The sequence below is a fragment of the Anarhichas minor genome, unplaced genomic scaffold (assembly GCF_050575085.1).
Source record: "Anarhichas minor isolate MPS153535 unplaced genomic scaffold, ASM5057508v1 ptg000043l, whole genome shotgun sequence".
NCBI lineage: Eukaryota > Metazoa > Chordata > Actinopteri > Perciformes > Anarhichadidae > Anarhichas > Anarhichas minor.
Window position 1 is genome coordinate 7090796 of NW_027466489.1, and position 24447 is coordinate 7115242.

At 41.3% G+C, this 24447-nt stretch overlaps 1 protein-coding gene across 20 annotated transcripts in view; it reads left to right on the plus strand.

Annotated features, from left to right (window-relative positions):
• The window catches only part of r3hdm2 (R3H domain containing 2), a 49783-nt gene that overhangs the window by 20320 nt on the left and 5016 nt on the right, over positions 1–24447 (plus strand). For 4 of the 20 annotated variants that reach the window (XM_076111043.1, XM_076111042.1, XM_076111045.1 and 1 more), the window contains 20 exons: positions 1183–1333; positions 1803–1959; positions 2097–2319; positions 2814–2855; positions 4194–4280; positions 4451–4595; positions 5216–5294; positions 6250–6309; positions 6921–7061; positions 8060–8168; positions 9411–9506; positions 9943–9992; positions 10680–10733; positions 13584–13819; positions 14641–14804; positions 15299–15397; positions 16692–16985; positions 22015–22150; positions 23544–23701; positions 24217–24356. In XM_076111043.1, the coding sequence (XP_075967158.1) occupies positions 2161–2319; positions 2814–2855; positions 4194–4280; positions 4451–4595; positions 5216–5294; positions 6250–6309; positions 6921–7061; positions 8060–8168; positions 9411–9506; positions 9943–9992; positions 10680–10733; positions 13584–13819; positions 14641–14804; positions 15299–15397; positions 16692–16985; positions 22015–22150; positions 23544–23701; positions 24217–24356 (2249 nt within the window). In that variant the 5' untranslated portion in view covers positions 1183–1333; positions 1803–1959; positions 2097–2160. Of the gene's footprint in view, positions 1–197; positions 256–1182; positions 1334–1802; positions 1960–2096; positions 2320–2813; positions 2856–4193; positions 4281–4450; positions 4596–5215; positions 5295–6249; positions 6310–6920; positions 7062–8059; positions 8169–9410; positions 9507–9942; positions 9993–10679; positions 10734–13583; positions 13820–14640; positions 14805–15298; positions 15398–16691; positions 16986–22014; positions 22151–23543; positions 23702–24216; positions 24357–24447 lie in introns of all 20 variants that reach the window. The other 16 variants (XM_076111044.1, XM_076111050.1, XM_076111047.1 and 13 more) reach the window with 16 other exon arrangements.

A 24447-nucleotide genomic window follows, 5' to 3' on the forward strand; every position in this document is an offset into this window, starting at 1 on the left:
TCCCTGCCTAGTTTGTTCACTCATCTCATCCATCCTGCAGCACAGGCAGGGACATGCATGAACGGCACTCATCCATGCTGCATGCATGGAATCTGGCAATCACGCTTCTGATGCCTCAATTTGTGCTCGCTCGCGCTTCATCTCACTATGCGTGCATATGGTATTTCATGCATACTTGTCATCTTCCTTTCATGCAGGATTGATGCTGCTGTTGACCCTGTGATACCAGAAGATATAAGCTTGGAGGACAGATGGGTAGTTATTCATCTCTGTCTGCGTTTGTGCACGGGAGTAATGCTTATCATTAGAGATACTGGCTTATAGCCAGAATTCACCCCAAAGCTGTTTGCGGTTCTGTGTCTTGTTTTTCCATGCTTGGAAAATGGGTTTAATGATGTCAATTAGAGGAAGTAAGTGAGGGCAAGAAAGAATGCTAGTCATGATAAGGATAGGATTATTGCAGTAATAATAATCTTTTTTGTTCATGAAGATTAAGGAGGCGCTGCTTGATTCTAAATGTGTTGTGTGATTGGTGGATGTTTAGTTAAGTTCTTGAGTTTGCTGCGAGAAGATGTCTTGAGGGTTTAACTGGGATACGTCTAGGTGTTTTTATGTTGTATGTTAAACTGAAGCTGGCGAGACAAATGACGACTACCATCCTGCTTCTGTCATGCATTGCGTTCTTGATTGTGTGGCAGTACAAATAGCACCAGCTAGTAGCAGAGAACGGTAGAATGGGCTTTGTCGAGGTGTGTGTCAACTCACTGTTGGAGAGCAGCGAGAGTGAGAAAGTGCAGCTAGTGCTGGTGTATCAATTGATGAGCATTGTAACCATTCCAAATGTACAGAATCTATGTACCGAAAAATCCATATTTAGTTCAGTGATTCTTTGTGTAAAGGTATTTTCATCATTTCCACTGCAATCAGTCTTTTAGTTTGAAGGGGGAAAACCCGTTTTTTTTTTTTTTAACTTGTTCTTTCTCAGAAAACAAACAGTTCCATTCACAAAGAGTGTTGCCCACGCTGTAGAGATCTGCAGCACTGTGTGCCAGTAGGCTGTGCGCTCTCAGCTGCTTTGTCCCCCTCCCTGCTAGAATCGGCAGCAGCAGCAGCAGCGATGAGTCACTCAGTGTGTGAAACATGACGTCATTCGTGTCTTCCTCTTCTGTTCTTGGTGTCCAGGGCTCCTGACTGGAGGACAGACCATGCTGCTGCACTGAGCCGGAGGGAGAGAACCGAGCGAGGACCGCTGAGGTGGTGGCTGGCCCGTTCGTGTGCCCCTCCCCTTTTATCTGGCCGGCTAGCTGCTGCCTCTTCAGTTCATCTGATCGCTGTAAATATCGCTGCCTTTTTTTTTCTCGTGCATGTTGATACTCCTGTAACGTTGTGTCTTTTTTTTTTTTCATAAGTCTTGTTTGTACTGAAATTATCTTAACTGATTCTCGTGAATGAAATGAAAAAGTTCTTGCTTTCGCTAAAACACCGTGATGCATAATGTTTAAAGTTTCATTAGTCAGAGTTGAGTTGTCACTCAGGAAGTGTAAGCCGTATAGATGTCATGTTGGTAGAGATTACAATTACATTACAAATATACGTTATTTAATGTAAAAATGAAGATGTTAATAGTCTTAACTTGTCACCAACAATGTAGTTTCTGTATCTGTTCGGAATTGTTTTCCTCCCTAAAATGACGCAACCTATTCTGAACATGTAATGAAACAAACCAGTGTAAGATATTCACAGTTGTGCTGCAGGAACCAGTCATTTAACAGTTTCTTCTCATCCGTACGGTTTCCTCTCAGCCCCATCCCGAAGGCTAAGGCGTGCTATGGACTGCGCTTCGCCCCCTGCTGCAGCCCACCCCAGTATACTGCCTTAGTGGGTTCCCCTCATCTTCCTGTGTGGTTCCCATCCAGACTCACTGTACAGAGTCTAGCAAAGATCTGGTACCACCTACAGGTAGATAGTATAGTAGTACACTCTCACACAAATACTGTATGCATCGGACTCTTTGGTCATTCGTTTTTACAGCCTGTTAGTGTTTAGAGCTGTCGGAGCCTTGACTTCCCTTCTCTTTCTTGCCTCTTTTCCGTCAGCCACTCCTGGGTTCTCCACCCAACCCCTCCCCCAACTCCCACCCTCTCCCCCTCCCCTAAGAAGATGTCAGTGAGCCTGACAACAGACATCCAGCAGGAGGGAGAGAGTGGGCCACTCATTGAGCCCTGCAGTCGAGGCAAGACCTCCCCTCAACCACAGTGCACCAAGGAAGGGACAGGAGAGGGCCTGGAGCCTGAGGATGGTGCCCCCCAGGATGCACAGGTGGGAGGAATATACAGTAAAAGTGCTAGTAGCAACTTATAGACCATTATTATGTGAATTACAGTGATGGATTTGTTTAATAATTCAATAAAACCAATTGAAAGCAGGAAATTAGAGTGTGTCTACATGCTCTGCAATAACCTGGCTACGGCAAAGCTATCATTTGTATTCAGCTGGTCCATAACAATGCGTCCATATTTTAAGTGTTTTTAGAGAGGAAAGGCTTCATACTTATATATGCACACCATATTCTTTTAGCATTTTTCTGTATTTTTCACTCAACCGTTTTAGACTTTAGATTTTGGATCATTTTGGATACGAGGACACACTTCTAGAGAAATAGCTCATAGCACAGCCGTTACAGTGATACTTTCACTGCTGACAATCTATAAAATGCACATGCGTCTTTTAGAAGCCCTGTTACAAACCCGTTTAGGCACACGCATGGTCATTATTATTATTAAGATTAGTGAAATAACACATTTCTCTTGCAGAAACGGGCTCCTAATCACAGCCATGGAAGGAAAAGGGCCAAGGTGAGCAATTTGGTTTTAACTATTTCCCCCCTTTTCTTAAACTACAAAACCAGATAACTTTGTAATCCTTCTCCCTGAAATAAACCCTGGAATAACTCCATGCTGGCTTGCTGTATAAAATGACCTTCCATTATTAACGTACTAATCCTCTCAACTGCAGTGGACCAACTTCTACCTATCATCGGCTTAAAATCTTAAATCCCACGAGAGGGTTAAAAGTAGGTCTGGTAAAGTGACCTCACCGACCCACTTAACACTGTTGATAAAGTCTATAATATCATTACTAGATGTTAGTTCGCTGGATTGACTCCCAAATGGGGTGAGTTGTGTGGAGTAGAGTGGAGCAGCTGTTGGTCTTATCTCTCTAGCTCGAACACTGAGTAAGCAGCATTCAGATATAGAGTGAAGTTGATCTTTTTTTGTCTTGCTTCGACCTCTTGACTGGTGTTGCAGTCTGTGTCTTTCGGCCGTAAACGGTCAGTGGAAGCACACTGTGACCGTCTGTAGGGACGTTGGCTGTCAACTTCAGTTGCACCGGTCGATATGAGAGAGTCTTATCTTTGACATTATTGCGTTCATACCACCTCTTAGTATCTCTTCTCATTGTTTAACGCAGCTGAACAGCAGATTTCACCAAATTTGTTTTGGAAATCAAGAGTTTATAGCCAACTAAGCAGTTATTATTTTTGTTGGATTATTGCTTTTCTTTATTTTTAACTATAAATACAGGAGGCCTTTTTTGTCCCGTCATAAATGTAATTGACACTTAGATAAGTAGGTGTACAGAGCCATGAACCCTGTATAATTACATCATAAGCTTCTGCTCATTGATCATTATCTTAAGTTATTGTCCCTTAAATGAAGAAAACCCTAACATTTGTATTATTAAACTGTAGCTCTCTTAAACTTTTATTAACTTATTTTTTAGACCTATGTGCATCTTTTAAAGGTGTCAAGGCAGTAGAGTTCAAGAGAGTTCATAACATCCCGTGCATGCCCTGCTCCTAACAATGCAAAAAAAAAACAATAATACAGGAAGTGAAAAGGCGGATTGTGATAATACTCTGTGGTGCATGTACCCTTTAGTTTAGTTCAGCATTTATTATTTTTTATTTCAAGATACGTTGGTGCTGAATCAGCAGCTACCCATTCTTTAGTTCATATTACCAGCAGTGTTTGAGCTGTGCTTGTTAGAGAACCTTGTTTACTGTAAGTGACAATGATTAATGTCCTATTATAACAGGGAACTTATATACGTATCGGCTACATTTAAAATCCCTAAAAAAAAAAACTAAATTAATTAGCCTTACAGGTAATATATATGTGATTCTGTTTCAGTCTAATGCCAAACTGAAGCTGGTACGGAGTCTGGCAGTGTGTGAGGAGTCCTCTGGTCCGTTCTCCAATGATGGACTTCCAGAATCGGTACTGTTCCCGTCTCTAACCCCTAACCCCTCCCACTAACCTCTTTCCTCGCCCCGTGGTCAGCCGACACTGCAATTTCTTGTGTGCAACTACAGTTTGTGTAGGATTAACGGTGCTTAATAGACTAAACGAAAAATTAGAATTCAAAATGTAACCATCTTTTCTCATAGCAATGGAATGTGGTTTTCCAGGATATCATCCAGCTTCACATCAGCTGTCCATCAGACAAGGAAGAGGAGAAGTCCTCCAAGGACGAGTATGAAAATGAAGAGAAGGAGAAGAAGGACAAGGCTCCGCGAAAGATGCTGTCACGTGGTAAGATGCAACTCGGGAGGTTCGATCCATTTTGTCCCGTGCTTTTATTTCTACACAAGACAAGATGGAAAGCTCTGTCAAGCATGTGATAATAAATTGAGCTAGGTTTTTTAAATGTCATTCTTTTTTCTCAAATACAATGAATGCTCGTTAAAATGTTCAACATAAGTCATTTAAAAAAGTTTTTGTCTGTTACATAGTTACCCAAACTAATATGATGTCAAGCTAATTTCCCCTCGATCGTTTTTCAAATTACCTTCCTCACTCCCTCTCTCTGCAGAGGCCCTCAGGCGTCATTAGATTCTGAGAACAGTAGAGATGAAATGGCCCAACTGTCTAGTATAGTGGAAATGATTCCCTGAATAGTGTGTTTGTGTGTGTCGGAGAGAGAGAGAGAGAGAGAGAGAGAGAGAAAGCATTGAAGAACAGCAGCTAGCTGGTGTCTCATGCTATCTGCTTCTTATGTTTATCCTCCCTGAACAACCTGGAATTTCGTTGTTGGGGTGACATTTTAGGAGCTCTTTACGGAAGTGTCTCTCGCTCTCTCTACTGTACATAACCAGTCCCTCAACCTTTTCTTCCTCTTGCCTGCCTATTTACGGTTTCCTTCTCTCTGTTAGACTCCAGTCAGGAATACACTGACTCCACGGGCATCGACGTTCATGAGTTTCTGGTCAACACACTGAAAAACAATCCCAGGTATGACATTGCCACCAAAGGTTTACTGATATCCACAGCTCTCACAGCTCTCACAGCCAGCGTTTCTCAGATCGGCGTGAGACGAGGAGAAAAGGTGATGTTGTGATCTTCGCAATAGAACATCTTTGATGTGTCGAGTCTTGGCCAATAAGCGTTAAGATGTCTACACCGTCTTCATTTCCCTCCGTTAAAGTTTAAGTTCCGTTATGTTCCGTTACCGATCATACTTGCTGGGTTAAGTTAACGTCCACTGCATGCGGAACTTTGTCGACTTTTAACGTTCGTCATTATCGTGATTTAGGAGGAAAAAACGTAACGTGATGAAACATGCCCCCTAAAAACGAATCACTTCATTTTGTACAGGCGATGGTTCTCGCTACTCCTGCTATCTTTGTTTTCATATGACTAAAACTTATGAAAATGAGACCTCGGTCTCTATGGATTTTGTCTAAATAATAATAATAATATTGATTGAAAAAAATTAAAAAGCTAACTAGCCAGCTGTTCAACTAGAGCTGAAATACTGATTAATAACTGAATAATAAATTCGTTTTTAGCTTAAAGTAAATGTCTTATCACTTAATTTTCTTCCCAGAGTGCAACAGAATGCTACATTTTAAAGCTCATATATAAAATACAATTCTCTCGGGAGCATGCCGTGTGTGTGTTTCTCTCTCTCTCATCTTTTTGGCACACACACAGCTTTCTATCTGTAGATGAACTGTTGATATAAAATGTATTATATCCCCCAAAAATGCCAACATGATTTCCTCCAGTTGTGTAATGAAGGTCTGATTAAAAATGCAGTCTGAAAACGATTTTTGGAAGGATCACCGTTGTAGTAGAAGTGAGACAAGCGTTTCTTGCCATTCATCATACCTTTGATCTTTGGTCAGTCACTGACACACTGCCCCTCTGATCTCTCTCCCTCTCTCTCCCCCTTTTGGCCCAACAGGGATCGAATGATGCTGCTCAAACTAGAACAAGATATCTTGGAGTTCATTAATGACGACAAGTAAGCCACGTTCTTCATAACCGCTCTTTTATTTAAATTTATTTATAGATTGCTGTGCTGATGATATAAATATGGCAAGTTGTAGTTGATTTTTATTGGGCTGCCAGTGTTTCTGGCTCAGGACTCATGTTCCCCTGTAAACAGAATAGTGCTGTTTTAGTATTATGATTTTAAATCTGTCTGAAAGCACTAAATCATCTTGTGCTCAATAGCCAAATTATTTGTCCCCAAAGTGGAATATCGTGCTTGTTCACACTAAAAAAAAATCATAGAGAGGGCAATTCTTGTGGGAAACGAGATAACAGAAAGTAGTACAGGAGTTACACAAATTACATAATTGGAGTATTTATCACTGCTCTTTAGAAAATATCTAAAATGCAAATTTGTTTGAAAAGGGATGGGGTATATATATTTTTTTTTTTTTCAGACAATCCCTCAGAATGCAAATCCATTTGTTCATAGAACAAACATGAGAGGGGTTATCTTCTCAACATATTTTGAATGCTGAAAAGAACTATACCTGTGACAGTAGACATTACACCATTCAACAAAAACAATTAGGTGCAGTGTTGTAATAACATGTGCTACTTTGTCTTTTGTGTCCGCTGCAGTAACCAGTATAAGAAGTTTCCGCAGATGACGTCTTATCACCGCATGCTGCTGCATCGTGTGGCCGCCTACTTCGGCATGGACCACAATGTAGATCAGACAGGCAAGGCTGTCATCATCAACAAGACGGGCAACACGCGCATGTGAGTGTAGCTCCTAACTGTGGTCCAGACTTCAGCAGCTGCAGTCCCATATCTTTATATTGGAAGGCATAGAATGTACAGCCATTTAAAACACTTCAAGAAACATGACATTTTATTCAGATGTAGCCAAGTACGGGCTATCTTAAGCCAATTAAATCCAGAAGAAAAGTAAACAGCCTCAAGGGAACACACAATAACAAACCCATGTGGCTGAGATTGTTGTGACAAACCACAGAAGAATCCCACAGATATAAACTTAGAAGTTTGAGCAGAGTGAAGAACAACCCTGAACCAAAGTTTTGACAGACCAGCAACATGTAAGCAAATGGAAAGTTTGTTTCTGCTGAAAGCTGACACATTATCAAGCACACATGTGCACTTTAGATGGAGAGAGATAAGAAATTCTTGATTTAGCAACCCGCACGCTGTTTAAAGTTTGGTTTTACCCAACAGCTGTTAAGTAAAATAGGTGTAGGTAATAAATGTAGCATCACTGGGAATTTAACCATTTGAGCCAGGAAATGTATTAAATGTATTATTAAAAAACGGTAAAAGGGAAATAATTTAACGTTGATTCATTTAGGGGCTGATGGGAAAGCCACCAACACAAATAACAACTGTTAAGTTACAAATTTGTGATTTTAAGTTTCCTAAAGTGTGACGTACAAATCATCTGGTTAAAAATACAGTTTTGCCAAATCTGGAAAAAATAGTTTCTTGTCGAGGTGTTTATAATGTTAACAGCAGCCAGGTGCAGTTAATGTGTGAGGATGTGTTGGTATACCGCGGCAAATCACAAAACTCAGAAGTGGACAAACAAAATCTGTGCAGATCTGATATTCAGATTTAGTACTAGTTCTAGTATTGACACTTCTAAACATGCCACTTTCTGCTGTTAACATGCTTCAATGTTTCCTCTAACGCAGTCAAACGTTATGTTTTGTCTAGCTTTGTTTTAGTATGTTACAAAGCATGCCTTTTGTCCTCATGTTCTACAGCCCAGAACAAAGGTTCTCCGAACACATCAAGGATGAACGTAACATGGACTTCCAGAAGAAATTCATCCTTAAGAGAGATGATGCCAGCATGGACAAGGACGATAATCAGGTAGGCTGCATCGTACACCAAGACATTACTAACTCTCTCCAACTATAACAGGAGAGGGGAAACGGTAGTCGAGATGTGATGATATAGGACCGTTAATTGCCTTTTCCAGATCAGAGGAAAGAAGGCAACTTTGATGCCAACTGAGCGGTGAATCAAACACTTTTTCATTGTTTCAAATAAAACCCGTAACTTAACAGAGGAGTCTTAATTGATTTATGAACGGGTGTGAAGCAGCATCCTTTCCAACAGAGAGGAAAATTGGCATTTGAAAGGAGACTTGGGATGGTACTTATAATAACTAACACAGTCCCCACTTTTAGGTTGTGTTGAAGTCCAAACAGTTAGCCTCTCTGTCCCCTGGTTCAAACGACATTTTGAGATATTATGCTAATTAGGCATCCCGGGTTTCCTATATGCAAAATGCTTTTGTGAAATTGTTAATGATAAAGCTAGAATTGGAGATGGTGTGCTACCACTTGTCCATTTCAAATACCAGCACCACTGAGAGTGTACTAAACTATTAATAAGCCATTCGTATGTTATGACTTTCATGTTCCTGGTGCTGTCTCTCAAAATGACACGGTACAGTTTGCGATGCATTTAACATCTCCTCCACTGCTGCTGATTCCTTCCTTGAGCCACAAAACTGTGTCGCCTGGAGCAGTGCTTTTTGTGATGCACAGATGACTGTGTGGTCGGACTAAGTAATGACCCAAAATAAACATTTAAACTCTTTATGTCAGCAATAAAACTCACAACTGCAACAATATTTATTCATTTTAAGAGGAAAATCTTTTCTTGTACAGACATGTAACAATAGTTTATGAGGTTTTCAGTTAAAGTTTGTTGAAAAGAGTTTGATCATCAGAATAAGGAACAATATACACTTCTTCATTCCTTCCAACAGTATTTCAAGACTTGTCACTTGTCTTTGGCGCCTAATGCTTCTGCATATTTGCCATTTTCCTTTCTTCTATCACGTTTGTGGTGTCAAACCTTCCCACGCAGCTTCCGCCACTTTTAAACATTTATTTTGCACAGTTTCCATTCTGTTTGTTTTGACGGCAAGCAGCTGCTCTCCCTGGAATGCTACTGTTGTTATCATGTGACTTGTTGCTACCTATCTTTACAGCAGGTCGCACTACGTGTGGCTATACATGTATTTAATTAAAACGTAAGTATATAATTGTGAATAGTGCAAGTTAGTCATTTTTCTGATTTGATTGTTTTCCCAAATGTTAGATCCGTGTGCCGCTGCAGGATGGGCGACGTAGCAAGTCCATTGAAGAGCGAGAGGAAGAGTATCAGCGGGTACGAGACCGGATCTTTGCCCGAGAAGTAAGTATTGGACCTGGGCAGGGTAGCAAACACTGGGAAAGACAGATTAACATTGAACCACAAAAGCTGTTACTTCCAGCTCCTTTGACCAGTGACAAGATAGTGGTTCCCAACGTGTTTTGCTTCGGACTTGTTAATAGGGAACATTCTGTACTTCATCACAGGGTGCATGTCTGTGAGTTGTGAGCAGTTCATATGAAGAATGTTTTTTTTTTTAATCCTCTCAGACTGTTAAATACTGTTTCGTAGTTTGTTGAGTCCTGAAGAGGTAAAACTATGCACTGTTGTTTTTTCCATGCTGGTAATCATGTGGGAACCACTGCTTTAAGCGCCACGTCACATCAATACATATGATTTCAAACTTAAAGTGTTAATGTGCAAATCGTGTTTGTGTCTTAAGTACTCGTGGATGAATGAAGCATTTCATAATGTGTAGGTGTCCTTTTTCTTACAGTCCTCTCAAAATGGATACATCAATGACAACAGGTAAGATGATTCATCCTACCGGAGACTCTGTGTGCAATTTATAAGACTCCATCTTTGCCACTTTCCCCTTAAAGATACAGTTTGCTTGTTAGGTTTCAGTTATGAAAGGTGGAGGGCTTTAGACTCATGAATATAACAACATTTTTCATTTTATATATATATTTCTATATATATATCTTTTTTTTTTTAATCTGACCACTTCCAGTAATGTACCCATTCAAAAGGTGTTGTTCTGTTTATCGCCAGTCAGATGATCAATATGTATTTGCTGACGGTTTCTCTCCTGTGCCAGATTTTCAAGTGTTGTTTTCATGTTAGACTGTGAGGGACACACTGTCTTTGAGGACCATTTGCAGGTAGCGGAACAAATGTTTTCTAGAAATAAGTTAGCTCACACAGCAGTAACTGTCCATCCCTAGGCACCCTGGCCATTGAGCTTGAAAGATTAGGACTTAATATGCTGAGAGAGAGGATGTGTGGGGTTTTCAACAGTCAAAGTTTCTGCCTTGTGTGCGTCTTTTTTTTGTTGTTGTTCTTCTCGGGGGTAAAAGTTCTGCACTGTGCCTACCTCTACCTCCCACCCCTCCTTATCTCACCCTCCCCCCCCCACCCCCACCCCCCCCTCCCTGCTGTTCTCCAATCCAGTCCTGTAACCCCAGCATTTTCTCCTAATGTTAACCCCAACAGACTTTCCACTGAGGGCTACTGCTCTAGCTCTCAAAAGAGGAGGCAGATCTTTAGGTATTGGGGTGCTGATGACTTTGACTTGTGTGTTGCCATGCCCATTCTTTGAAAGTGGTTTGGTGATGATAGTGGTGACTTGTGGTGGTTTTTATTATCCTTGCTTGGCGTAGTCGGCTGATTGATGGCTATTACAGCACTGCACCGTGGGGCTTCCCAATGGCCCATGCATGGCTGCTTTGTGGTTTCACTGGGAACTGACTGACCTACTTACCCTTCCACCCATCTACCGTCAACTACATTTAATATAAAGTAACTGCATCGCTTCCACAGTAATCTGTTTGTTTTGTGGTCGACTTAGTCTTGTAGTTTTTTGTTTTAACATGTCACCTGTTGCGTAGTAGCACATACAATATGTAAGCAGTACATACATGCAAAGAAAACAAAAAGCTAGCTGTCAGTTATTTTCATTGTTGATTGTTTGTTTTTTCTTGATCAACCGAATAATCTTTTGGTCTATAAAATATCAGACAGTGAAAAATGTTCTTCACAGTTTCCTAGAGCCTTTGATCCGACCAGCATCAAATCCCAAAGATATTCAATTCACTATTGTAGAGGATTCACAAAAAAGTGCACACAAAAAATGTTATTATTATTTTGTCAAATCATATTTTTGTTGATCAACTAATCGATTCAGCTCGAGTGCAACTGTACAAAGCATTCTGGTTGTTTTTCCTTTTTATTATGTAAAAGTATTTGATGTGCATTCTGCTATTTGTAAACATGTTATTTAGAGCTTTTAAGTATATCCCCTCTTTAGCTTTTTATATAAATCATTTTAAGACTTGATTTTTTTTGTCTTTTTAGACTATTTACTAATTTCTTTGATATGCAGAAATTTCATTAGAGGTTGACATGTAATATAGTGATTCGGCATTTACGATTTATGTTTGAAGTTTAGAATTTTGTCCTTTTTCCATCTCACCTAAAATGAGCTTAATATCCCAACCTCAGCATTTACATAAAATACGCAGGTGTTGACCTTTACAGAGAACACGCTGTTCAAAAAAAGAAACAATAAAACCGCAGACGTCACTTAAATGAACCAAAACAAGAAGCTCTTCTGTGATGGGTGGATTTAGCCGTCTTATAAGGATCGAGAGTGAAGGAAAGACACACAACAACAACAGCCTAGGTTCCTCTGTTCGTGCGTGTGATGGGGAATGGTGTCGTGAGGAGAGAGTGGAGATGAAAGATCATGTGATCAACAGCAGAATCCCTCCTCCTCCTGCTTTCATCTTTGTCTGCAGAGCGAAGCGAACAAGTGTGCGCCTCCCTTTTTACAGAGAGCGGCAGAGCACCCACCCTTCCCTTAAAATAGGCTGTGCAGGGAGAGGACTCAAAATAGATCCTCCAATAATTACAGTCTCTCTGAAATATTTATCAGCCACAACCACCTTCAAATACCACTCACTATCGCTAGCATTTTACAACCCATACCACATCCCCGTTCTCGTCATGGAGATTCCCACCATCAGCCTCACATGTTTTGAGTTAATTTCCCTCTTGTTCTCTTCACACGGACACACTCTGTTCATATCCCTCTTTCAGTTCTAAGAGGGTGGAAAAAAGCAAGTGTTTACTGTTTTATTTTTTTACTCTGCTGTCCTCAATGCAGAGTTGCAGGTATCTGCTCACCTGCAGGGCTTTCTATTTACACTTAATGCTATAGCACCAGCATGTATAACACTTTTGTTTTTATTCATTTTAATTTAACTGTTATTCTCCAGCACAGTAGGACATATTCAAATGGAACAATACTATTCTTAATGCTGACATGTCCATGGCAGACCCAACCATTCACTTGTGATGGAGGGGTTTCCCAACAGTGGTGGTTACGCTCACAGTGTGATCATTGGTTTTCTTGGCAGCTGCCCTTATCCAGGGTGACAGCATCACAACAACACAATGAGTGTGTACAGTATACGGCAATACAGTTTAAAGAATAGTGGTGAACCAGTGGTAGCAAGTTATTTTGTAGATGGTGTGTGTGTGTGTGTGTGTGAGTCTGGGTGTTGATGTACATGTGGTTTTGTTTACAGGTGTACGTTAGTCATTTCTTGTCTTCAATACAACGTATCTCAAGTGCATGTGTTACAGTTTATCTGTATTCAAATGTATAACACGTGCGTATGCAAGTGCTCATCCTGTTAAGTCTGTTATGTGAATGTTGTCTCCAGTCTTTGATGGTTTGTGTGTTGAATTCATGGATGTTTGTCTCATCTAGTGTCTAGTGTAAGGTCCTGTCACACCCCAGTGTTGATTGTCTGGAGCATCTTCTCTCCCTGCATGTATGTGTTCCTATGTGGACGGGTTTGTAAGTATGTGTGTTGCGTGTGGATGTGTGTGTGTGTGTGTGTGTGTGGTTCTATGTTTAAATTTTGGAATAATATTGTTTGGTGGTTTGTTGCCTGATTGTGGTTTCACTAAAGCAGCCAATATGCATCTGTGTTGAATGCCCCATCCTAAATACAGCCTGTCACACTATGTCCTCTCTACCTGTTGATGACCTTACTGTGCTCTTCTGCTTCTGCTCTCCCCTCTATCCTACTTTGTCTTTTATTGCCCTTGTGTTTGTTTCCATCTACATTTTATTCACCAATGTGCACACCTTCTTTTTTCTATACATTCCTCACCCTGCCCATGTACATTTTTGTGTCTCTCTCTCTCTCTGCTGACTCAACTCTGCTTTCAACACACCTCTCTCTTGCTACCTCTTAACCCTGCTGTTACTTCACCTCTCTTGTCCCCCCACCCTCCCTTTTATTTTCTGCATCCATCCCCACTTCACCCACTTGGTTTCATCTCTTTGTCTCTCTCCTCGGTCTCCCCGGGTCTGTCTTCTCTCAGAGGGAACCGTGAGAGCTCCAGCCGGGCGTCTAGCAGTCGTCAAAGCAGCACAGACAGTGACATGAAGTGCCTGGAGCCACGACCCTGGAGCAGCACCGACTCAGACAGCTCCAACCGCACCCTCCGGCCCCCCGTCACCAAGGCTAGCAGCTTCTCTGGCATCTCCATCCTCACCAGAGGGGATAGCCTTGGCAGCAACAAAGGCTCACAGGGAAGCTGCAAAGGCTCTCGCTCTGGTAAGGACTGTGGAGGGAATTAGGTCTTCCTAGTGTATGTGCTTGCATTAGCTACACCGTTACTGAAAAACTGTCTTTACTATTCATTATAGTTATTGCTGTTTAAGTTTAAGTACAGCATAAACTCTCTCCTGTCAGGTTCTTGGAGGCAGTCAATGGTTTTATCTAGCTGTTAGCATTTTCTTTTTGAGCTTTCTTATGAAATTCCATGACACTGTTGCTCTTGGCTGCCTGACGGATGATTCAGTCCTTGCTGTTTCGGCAGCAAAGACGTCAGCAGACGCTTTCGACTCATTGACTCATGAATTTATTTCCTCTGTTGCACAATCCGTAGGAAACTTCTGTGGGTTAAACTGGACCAACTAAACACGTACACAGACTTGTAGGCATTGCAACATTAAAGATGCCATCAGCCCATAATTTAACACACTCTGTAGGAGCTGGTGGTAAACTCCTTGAATATAATGCAACCCACACTTTTTCAGATGTAATGTCCGGAAAGAAATGTCATCTTATATTCTGTATTGTATATGGTATTTGATCATATTTTACATTACCTGAATGCTAAAACAAAATGAAATCCTTTGACGCTATGATTGACCCCAGGCCCAACGCATTCAACTAGAGACAGGCTTCACCTCTTGTGGGAATGTTGAATTGAGTTTGCCTTCTCGTGGTACAGAAAGATTTCCCATTATGTTGTAAAGACGAGGATAACAGAAGAAATAGACCCAGGTACATGAATAACAGCCTACATTGTGTTCTAAATGATTTTGATAAGGAAGATTTAGTGGGTTTCATGTCTTCTTCTGCATCACTAGGCCTGCCCCTAGTCAGTCCTGATGTGTGTCCCCCACCTGCAGCCTCCCAGTCCAGCCGTAGCCTCCTCCCCTGCCCATCGCAACAGCCACAGTCCCAGGTTCCGCCTCAGACGGCCCTGCTGCCCACTCCACAGCAACACCCCATGAACCACATGATCGCTCAGGTATGAACCTCCACTACCTGCATTTATATCCACTATATCAGTACAAATGAAGAGGCACTTTAAAGTTAGAGGATCTAATTCAATCTGGTGATTAACAGAACATCTTTAGTGACCGTATGTCAACCCTCCTACTCTAAACGGGTTGAAATGAATGTTGTGCCTGACGCTGAATCTTGTCACATGTAAGGAGGAAGTACTTTGAGCAACATTATAAAAGTTAACTTATATAATGACAGACAGTTCCTCTCTTGCTCCTCTCTGAGTTGTAGTAATTACATCTGACTTTGTCAACACGGTTGGATTGTTTTTGTATAATATTTAGAAACTAAATTGGATTTCCATTTCTATCCATCTGTTCATTAACAATTTCTCCTCTGTGTTCTAACCCACATCTTTGTTATTTCTTCATTTATTTTGACTCCCTCCCTCTCACTGGCTTGCTCCTCTCTCTCTCTGCCTCTGTATTTCCTCCCTCTTTATGGTGGTGTGTATAGCCAGTGGCAGCTCTGCAGCCCTCTCAGCCTGTCTCCTACTCCAGCCCTTCCTGCCCCCAGGTTCTCCTGCCAGTTTCTCCTCCCCAGCAGTACACAATGGTACTGACGCCTCTCTTAGCTTCATCTCCAAATATTCATTTAGTTACAGACTGCATTACTGACACCCTCGCACTTTGCATTTAGATATTGCCTTTTCATTTCTGCTAGAAACTCTTTCTCTGTCATACCTTGTTTTCATTCACATTAGTTTGGTTTTAAGCAACAGTCGGAGAAGAATTATGTCTTTGCCGCTCTGGCTCATTCAGGTAGTGCTTTAGCAAGAAAAGCCGTTTGCTCGTGTGACTTTATATGACATGAAAATGTGGCAGTTGTGCTTTGCAATTCTTTATTTGGGTAATTATAATGGTTTGAATACATTTTGTTTCCTTTTTGATGTGAAAAATGTTTTAGATCCCATCAGAATTTTATATTGGAGTCCCTTTTTTGGGAAGCTAATTTATGGATGATACTGTAGTCAGTGATTTACATTCTTTGAATGAAACTTGTTTGTGTTAAGACGTAACAAAAGTATTTAAACTTGAACCCTAACCTCCCAGAACAAAATGTATCTGGGTTTAAAGATTTTTATAGAATTTGAGAACAATTGGAATGGATTTTTGTGTCACCCTACTTAATTAAATGTTACATTTGCCCAATTTGTTTAAATTGGGTAGTATTCACTTCCCACATAAATTCACAAAATTATTAAAATTGCAGCTCTCTCATCCTGTTCTGTCAGCAGCGACCGGATGAGTGTTCGTATAGATCTAAACCTTAACAGATCACAGACAGATGTGAAGATCCAACAACTGCAGAACTGTGTCTGCAGTCCAGTTTTTGTTATTGTGCTGCGTTCAGAAATAAATAAATTGGTATTGGTCTCTCATCTCTTTGAAGATGATGGATGGGTTTCTCTCCCACCCCCCCCCCAAAATGTCAGTTTCCTTAATACTTTCATCTAATGTCCTCTCACACTGTTGTTAATGTAGCATTGTGGCTTTAGGGATCACTTTGAATCACTCAGACCTCAGTTCCACCACTACTTCAAAATCACAAGAGGCACTGATCTGGAGATACCAGCAGCTAACAAGACTTCTATATAAAGCTACATATATACAGCAGCTTTATATTTATAGACGATGCATGCAGTGACTTGCTGCAATGCACTTTATGGCTACCAATGCCTGCTAGTGTTTCAGAGTACTCTACAAGTACTACAGTGTAATTTGCAGATAATTGTATCATACATGTTGTACTAAATACTGTGTAATCTAGATTCATACTAATCATTTGGTACTTGTGGTTATAGTTTATAATCAAAACCCACCAATGACATCATACCAATTCCTCACAGGGAGAAGAGCTGGCGCCCCAATTCACCCAGATGACGCTGAGTCGGCAGAGCTCCAGTGAGAACCCTGAGCCTCCACCCATGTATCAGGCTCCTCCCACAGTGCTGACCCAGCACCCCCCTCCCCAGACCGGATACATCATGGCTACCACGGGTCAGCCTATGCCGCCTCCGTCTGGTTACCAGCCGGCCACTGGACACCCCCATCCTCCACCTCCACCGCCTCCTCCATCCCAACCCGTCATGCAGGCCCCACCCCCCCCACAGGGCTACATGCAGCCCCCTCCACCTCAACAGGTATGTCGTCCTCCACAGCTTGTGATGTATTAAGGCATCAGGCACGGGTTCAAATCCAGTTCTCACGTCTTTTTAAGTTTTGTTTGAATGTCATTCAAGTACCAGAAGCAGTATTTGGCAGAAAGTGATAGTACTATAACACAGTATAGAAATATTTTATTACGATTTTGGGACCTCACCTGCCTGGCACTCTGGTATTGTCTTGTGTGGCAAACTCCCACAATTTAGTATTTTATTGGCTTTAACATATGATAAGTATATTTTGTACCATCTTCATAATAGTAATGTATTTTGTATTGTAATTAAGGCTTGCAGACTTCACAGACATTCATATCCACAGAAAAATACACACACAAGAATCAACACACAAATAAAACAAAGTTAAATGCGATGTCTCGTTGTTCTATGGCCACCGTACTGGACAAGTAAAATGTGTTTTCACGTGGTAATTCGATATTAAGTTAAGTTATCATCTTGGATGTTGTTTACTTCACTGCACAGAACGATCCCCACATCCAACAAGGTTGAGAACCTTTAGAGCGTTCACTTCATTTTGTTTTGTGGATAATTACTGCTGTGGACAAACCCGATTCCAGGACGAACCGATGATATGAATGCTAATTGTTTCTGGTAATCGAGGACTTGAGTGCTGCTGATTTTATGGAGGGAACTGCTATCTGTGCTGGAAGAATTCAAGTGCACCAATGTTATGCATGTGGGAAAGTGTTGATTTCTCCTTTTAGGTTTTAATTCATTTCAAACACACTTGACACCAGCTCCGTTCATATCAGACTGTTCCTGCTTCCTTGAGATTTTTGACACTGTTGAAGATCATGTTCTTTACACCTCATATTAATGATTATGATTAATTAGAGTGTTAATGTAAAGATTTATTGATGAAAGAGAAGAGTACACATTGGGATCATCGCTGACATCGCTGACAGTCTTCTGGTGGTTTTCCTTTACAGGAAACAAGGTTTGTTAGGTTAGTTTAATAAGGGTTACACATCAACTCAATTCATTCATCACTCTTTACAGTGAAGGTGTAAACTGTCTGAGAAGTTCGAGGGAGGGCAGAGACTTTGTAGTGGGTTGGTGGTTTTGCCTGTCCTGGCTCTCTGTCCTTCTCTCCAGCCCCTGCTCACTCCCCAGACCTGCCAGTCCTGGTCACATGACATCCCCTCCCACCTACACACCTGTTCCCACTTTCCTCATCAGACCTGTAGTTTCTAGAAAACACACCTAAAAGATTTTACTCTACTATATTTTTGGAGTTTTACGATAAGTAATTGTTCTTTGTATATAAGAAACATTTCACCAACAAAGACCACGCTTCTTATGATTGCAAATTAGTTTGAAATAACATAACATACATCACAAAAAACAATAAATAGGAGAACTGAAGCCACCGGGAGATAATTGACACACTTATACAGGGAGACACAGGTTGTTAAATCAGGAGAAACTTAATTTACAGTGAACAAATACATTTATTAAATTGTGCAAAGTAAAGTAACTGGTGGAGTTGTTGAAGACAGTAGGGGCAGGCTGAAGATCTAGATGATGGCATGTTTGAGTGGGACTGCCCTCAGTGGAAGAAACCTTGAGCACCGGATGTGATGATGAATGGGGAGGAGGGTCACATCGGTTTGTACTGAAATGACAGCTGACTGCACAGAAGAGAACAGGTCTTTAAAGTTTGACGGGAAATATATGATTGGCTGAGGGAGGCCGTGGCGAAATCGCCCACTGTCAGCTGATAGAGTAGGAGCCAGAGAGATGAGTGAGTGAATGAGAGCATAACAAGACTGTCCTAATGTAGGAAGTTAGAGTAAATCCCCAAACTTTACATAGTTAATTCATTTACAACTGTATGATTATAAATACTATATTTCAAAATATCACTCTACGCAAAGCTCTCTACGTTTTACTGTACTTTACTCTGTAAATAATCAATGCTAACAATTTGACATTCAAGGAGGGATTTGGTAATCCTTAAATTATTATAGTGGCACCAAACATACTAAGCTAAATTACGAAAAGTGCTAACGGACAAAATCCATTCTGAATCCAAAGTTACAGGTCAGATATGCTACTGGTTTACACGACAGGAGTTTGGTGAGAGTATATTACCCCATCATCGTACATCGGACACTGGAAGTACCCTAACGCATGTTGGCACATGATTTGAAGACTGGCCATCCCCTTTTTTGATACTACTGAAACAGCAGCCCAACACAGCGACATGTCACCGTGCAGGACTCTCACTCAGGAGATACGTGACTGTCTCTCCCCGACAGTTCACGCTCACTGTCACGATCAGGGCAACCAGGGATATTACTCTTGCATATGTCACAACTACGTTAGAGGTAAGACCAGTGTCCAGATATAACGATGATCCATAGAAACCTGTGAGAGAATGAGAGCATAAAAACACTGTCCTAATGTAGGAGGTTAGAGTAAAGCCAAACATCTTACATAGTTGGTTAATTATTTTACAACTGTATGATTATAAATACTATATTTCAAAATATCACTCCTCTACGCAAAGCTCTCCAAGTTATACTGTACTCAGTAAATAATCAATGCTAACAATTTGATATTCAAGGAGGGATTTGGTAATCCTTAAATTATTATAGTGGCACCAAACATCCTGAGCCAAATTATGAAAAGTGGTAGCAGTCAAAGTCTATTCTGAATCCAAAGTTACAGGTCAGATATGCTGCTGGTTTACACGACAGGAGTTTGGTGCCAGTATCTTACCCCAGCAGCCTACATCGGACACACCGGAAGCCTGAAGTGAGGTTGAAAAGCTTGCAAGTTCATCTGCCAATTTGCCAGATGATAGACCTTCACGTCAACAGGGAGCCCCCCAGGAAGCCTGACCAATAAAATAAAATACTTTACTAGAAATTTTGACGAGTGGTTTGATGAGTGGCACCTACAGACCAGGTTACACTTGCTTAGCCATCAATTGGAAGAGTACTAATGTAACTCTTAACATTTATCTCTTTTGTAATGACGAACCCATAAAAACAACACGTAACTGTAAACACGACCCAGTGATGCATAAGTACCATAAATATTACAAGTTGAGAAGAGCTTTTTTTCATCAATTCAAAGAGAGACACAACCGGGATGTGGTTCCTGTGAAGCAGCAGGGTTCCCCCCGTCGGGGAGTTTGATCCTCGCCCCCAAAGAGCCGTGTGTCACCTCAGCTCGCCTGTCACATTCTTCCGATTGCCGAGGCGGTGGCAATAATGAGTTCTCTCACTCTCTGTCACTCACACTTTTCCTTCCCTCCTTCAGGCTTCTGCTTGAATCCATAAAGAAGTTATTAGAGTTCATTTCAGCAGAGAGGACTAAATTGACCTGGCCATTAAACACCCTGTGGGAGACATTAGGCCCTGTAATGTTGCTCTGGGGCTAAGTAGGAAAGGAACATAGTCTGTTTAGTAGAGTTTTTAATAGCGGAAGTGACTAAATTACTTTTTTTTAATTGGTTATAGCGTTGTGTTCATATGAAGGCAATCTGGGGGTCACTATTATCTCCTTAAAGAAGCTTGCCAATTAGAGCCTCCCAACAATAATGAAGTACACCATCACAGGGCCAGACTTCTTCCACAGTAGATGTGATGGAGAGTAGACCATCTGCTGGAATCAGGAGCACATTTTAAAGTACTCCAACAGCTCTGCAAACCAGTAGTTGTATGTTACGAAGGCATACAACCACAAGGAAGTAATTCTATCTATTCATTTTCTTTTTAATGGCTCTTATTTTCTGCGCTTTTTATTTAGTAGTTCCAAGCTCTGACTTATGTAGACGGCGTCTTTTCATGCCTTTTATCCTCCTACACACCTTCATATACTTAGTCGTCACTCTTAGGTTTCCAAACAGTGTTGGCTGGGTAAAGGAAGAGGCTCGGTGTAGCTCAACGTGTGGGTGGCCGACGGTGTAATGGGAGTGCAAATATTGACACTGCTGCAGCCTCTTGTTGTCATGTATGCAGATGAAGGCGGAGGCAGGAGCTATCTATCTTCCCAACATTCAACTTCCTCTCTGTTTGTCCATTTGATGTCTTGTTTGGAAACTCTCTATGCTACATTTAGCCCAGTTGTGTAAGCTGAGAGCTGTTCAAGCTTCACCGTTGGATACTTGGACCTCTGTAACTGTTGCACATCGTTCGCTGCTTGCTGTTAAACATTATTTTGTGCAAAATCACTGTTGATGTGTTGAACACTGACAAGGAGCATATAATTGAGTTCTCTAGGAATTGTCTTGAATCTGTTATAATCAATATTTGATCAACAATGGATCACATGACTTCTTATGTGCAAGCCGTTGCTTATCGTTATTAAGTGGCGCAACGAAGCTGTATAGTAACTTTCAAGTAATTTTTTGGGGTTTTCCGGTCCAATACTTAAATGTTTTGAATCACTGTCGACAATCTTGTATGTTGACTCATTTTTGGCTACAGCAGGAGGCTGTTTACTGGGCTATCTACCTGTCCTGCACCAAACGCCAGACAGACACAGCTGGTGAACAGCTGGTGAACATAGTGGAGCAATTAGCAGCTGAAGCAATTCATAGTTTGTGGAGACAAAAAAACAAAAGTAAAAGAAGAGAGAATAGAATAGGCACCTGACTCCAAACGAATGCTCGTGTTGCTTCCTATCTGCTTTTTGTAGAAATAGTAAAGTGTTTGCTAGAAAGTTATATACTGTATATCATACATATCAACTCAGAAGGGCATCACATGTCAGTGGTGTTCTCAGAGCTTGATTCTGCTGCCCCCATGTGGCCAATAACTGAGTCATTGCAGGTGTAATGTGTCTAAACAAAGTATTTGACAATTGCCGATAATGCATAAAGAAGTAATGATGTGTTTTCAATACCATGAGAATATAGGAGGGTGGCCCCTGGTATTGTCTCAGTGTGTGAACAGAGTTGAAGACACACAGAGCAATTATTCTTGTGTCAACTTTGTGTATTTATTCATCTCTAAGTATTTGTGTTGCTTCTCTTCAGATACAGGTGTCCTACTATCCTCCTGGTCAGTATCCCAGCTCTGGCCAGCAGTACCGTGTGCCCCAGCCCATGTCCCACCAGGTGTCTTATCCTGCCCAGCGCACACAACCCATGCCTCAGCCCACACAGCAGTCAGGTCAGTACTGTAATTAACTGATAACTACATAAAGACTTATAATAACAGTGTTTCCTGTGCGTTGTTTGTTTAAAATCATTAATTATTAAACACACTCTGTATTTAGTGTTGCATATTTATATTGAGAATGTTGTCACAAGAAATCAGACTAGAGCTATGACCATAACTTTTTTAACTTAGTAGGAGCACCATCCAAAATGTGTCCAGAACGAGTTAATACACAGATACAGTCCACTTGGTTTTGTAACTGTAGTACGTTGTTACCTCAGCTAAAAACTGCTAAATCATTCTCAGTTTGAAGTCTTCCAGGTGAAAGGTTGATCGTAAACGACCTCGTCCCCGTATCGTTCTGCCAAGTCAAACATGCTCGGACCGAAATAGAGCTTTTTCCTTTTTTCAGGGAAAACCGTGACAGCTCAGTCTTTCATTTGGGGTCTGTCAAGGACAGGTTGTCTGTGTGTTTGTACAGCAACTGATTACTCAGATCCATCATGTCAGTTTCAGTCAGTGTGACTTTCCATCAATCGATGTGAAGATTTCCATTTAACATACTTAATTGAAACTTAATTGGTATGAAGTGTGTTTGGCTTCTGAGTTCCTCTTCAATTACTTCTGGGTATTGAAACCATTGTTTTTATCAAAATAAAGTGCTATAGGTATATGTTGGAGCCATAATGTGGTGTTGTAGTTTTCTTTTGTCTTTGAGGGAACACGGGGTGGGTTTGCACATGCAGTTCTGACATTGTACACTGGGTGTCACATTGACATAAAAGTGCATATAGGTAAGTGCCTGGTGATGAGAATCAGGTGTGTGGACGAGAAGCTAACAGTTTGTAACCGTGTCATTCAACGTGTCAGCCAGCGTGTCAGCGTGGCGTGTCAAGGTGTTGTCATGTAGTGTCATGTGCTGTTCTGTTATGGTGTCAATGTGCAAACGGAACAAATGGATCAACGGATCGAAAGATACGGCGCACTGGACAGGCATTTGTGTGTTTGTGGCATAGAACACGCGTCCGAACAAGTTCTCCCGTTCGACCCCCAGTGGCTTTAAGATAAAATTGGATATTTGTTAAAGTCACTACAATAAATAAATATAAACTCAAAAAGTAAAGAGGTTGTCCAGAGGGATGTCTTCTTTTTCTTTTTGCTCAAAGGCCAAAATTGTGGCAACTTGATGGTAGAGGCGCTCAGCAATGCAAAAACGCTTCACTCTCGTTAAAAACAATTACAAAAAGCTGAAAATCTGTTTGTTGAAGTCCACTCTAATGGTTTTTCCCTCAAAGGCAACGGCCCAACTACCTGTCGTCTCTTATTGTCTTCTCTTGTACTGGACCCTTCCTTTGTCACACTGCTCTAGTTTCTCTCCTCTTAACTGTTTGTCTGTTGTCATCAGGTCTCCAGACGATGATGCCCAGCCAGCAGCCGAGCTACCAGGGTATGATGGGTGTGCAGCAGCCCCAAAACCCTGGTCTGCTTAACTCCCAGAGGGCCGGCATGGGAGGACAAATGCAAAGCATAATGGTTCAGTACCCACAGATGCCATCATATCAGGTAGCAACGGTTTTAAATCGGCTTTATGACAACATTAATAAAAGGGTACAGACGAACCGTTTTATTGTTATCCGTAAGAAAATGAGCCTTGCCTGGTGTGCTGAACATTTCAGCCCCACCAGTGTCCACATGCATGTGGCTGATCTTAAGTTAAACGGCTCCATCTGGTGCTCATGTAAAGCAACAGTTCATGTTGGAGAGTCAGACGAAGCTGAATGACCATTAATCTTGATCCACTAAAAGATAGAATTGCTCTTTTTGTGGGCTTTTGGGACATGTTTCCACGAGCGTGTTTCTCTAGGTACGCCGTTCTGTTCTTTAATGTGTAAAATATCGGATTTGTGTTGTTTTGACAATATGTGTGTGGTCGGCATTATTCTCCCCACATTCCCGTCAGCAGCTGGATTTGTTTTGTGTATACTTGGATACGGATGATGACGTTCTGAAGAATCTTTTATTTTGACTACTGATATTGGTCTACAGTATTTGACAAGTAGTCTTTCTGTGTTTTCCAGGTTCCAGTGGGAAATGAAAATCAGCAGGTGGTGCAGCAGCAGTACCAGCAGCAGGTGATGGTTCCAGTCAGCCAGTCTGTCCAGGGGCCCATGCCCGTCTACTACAGTGTTATTACACCCACACAGCAGAACAGCACAAGGTATGTCTGAATACATGATATACACACTAATGAGTTGGCAGTAGTGTCCAACCATTTCAGATCGCCACCGTAACTGTTAGCAAATATGTTG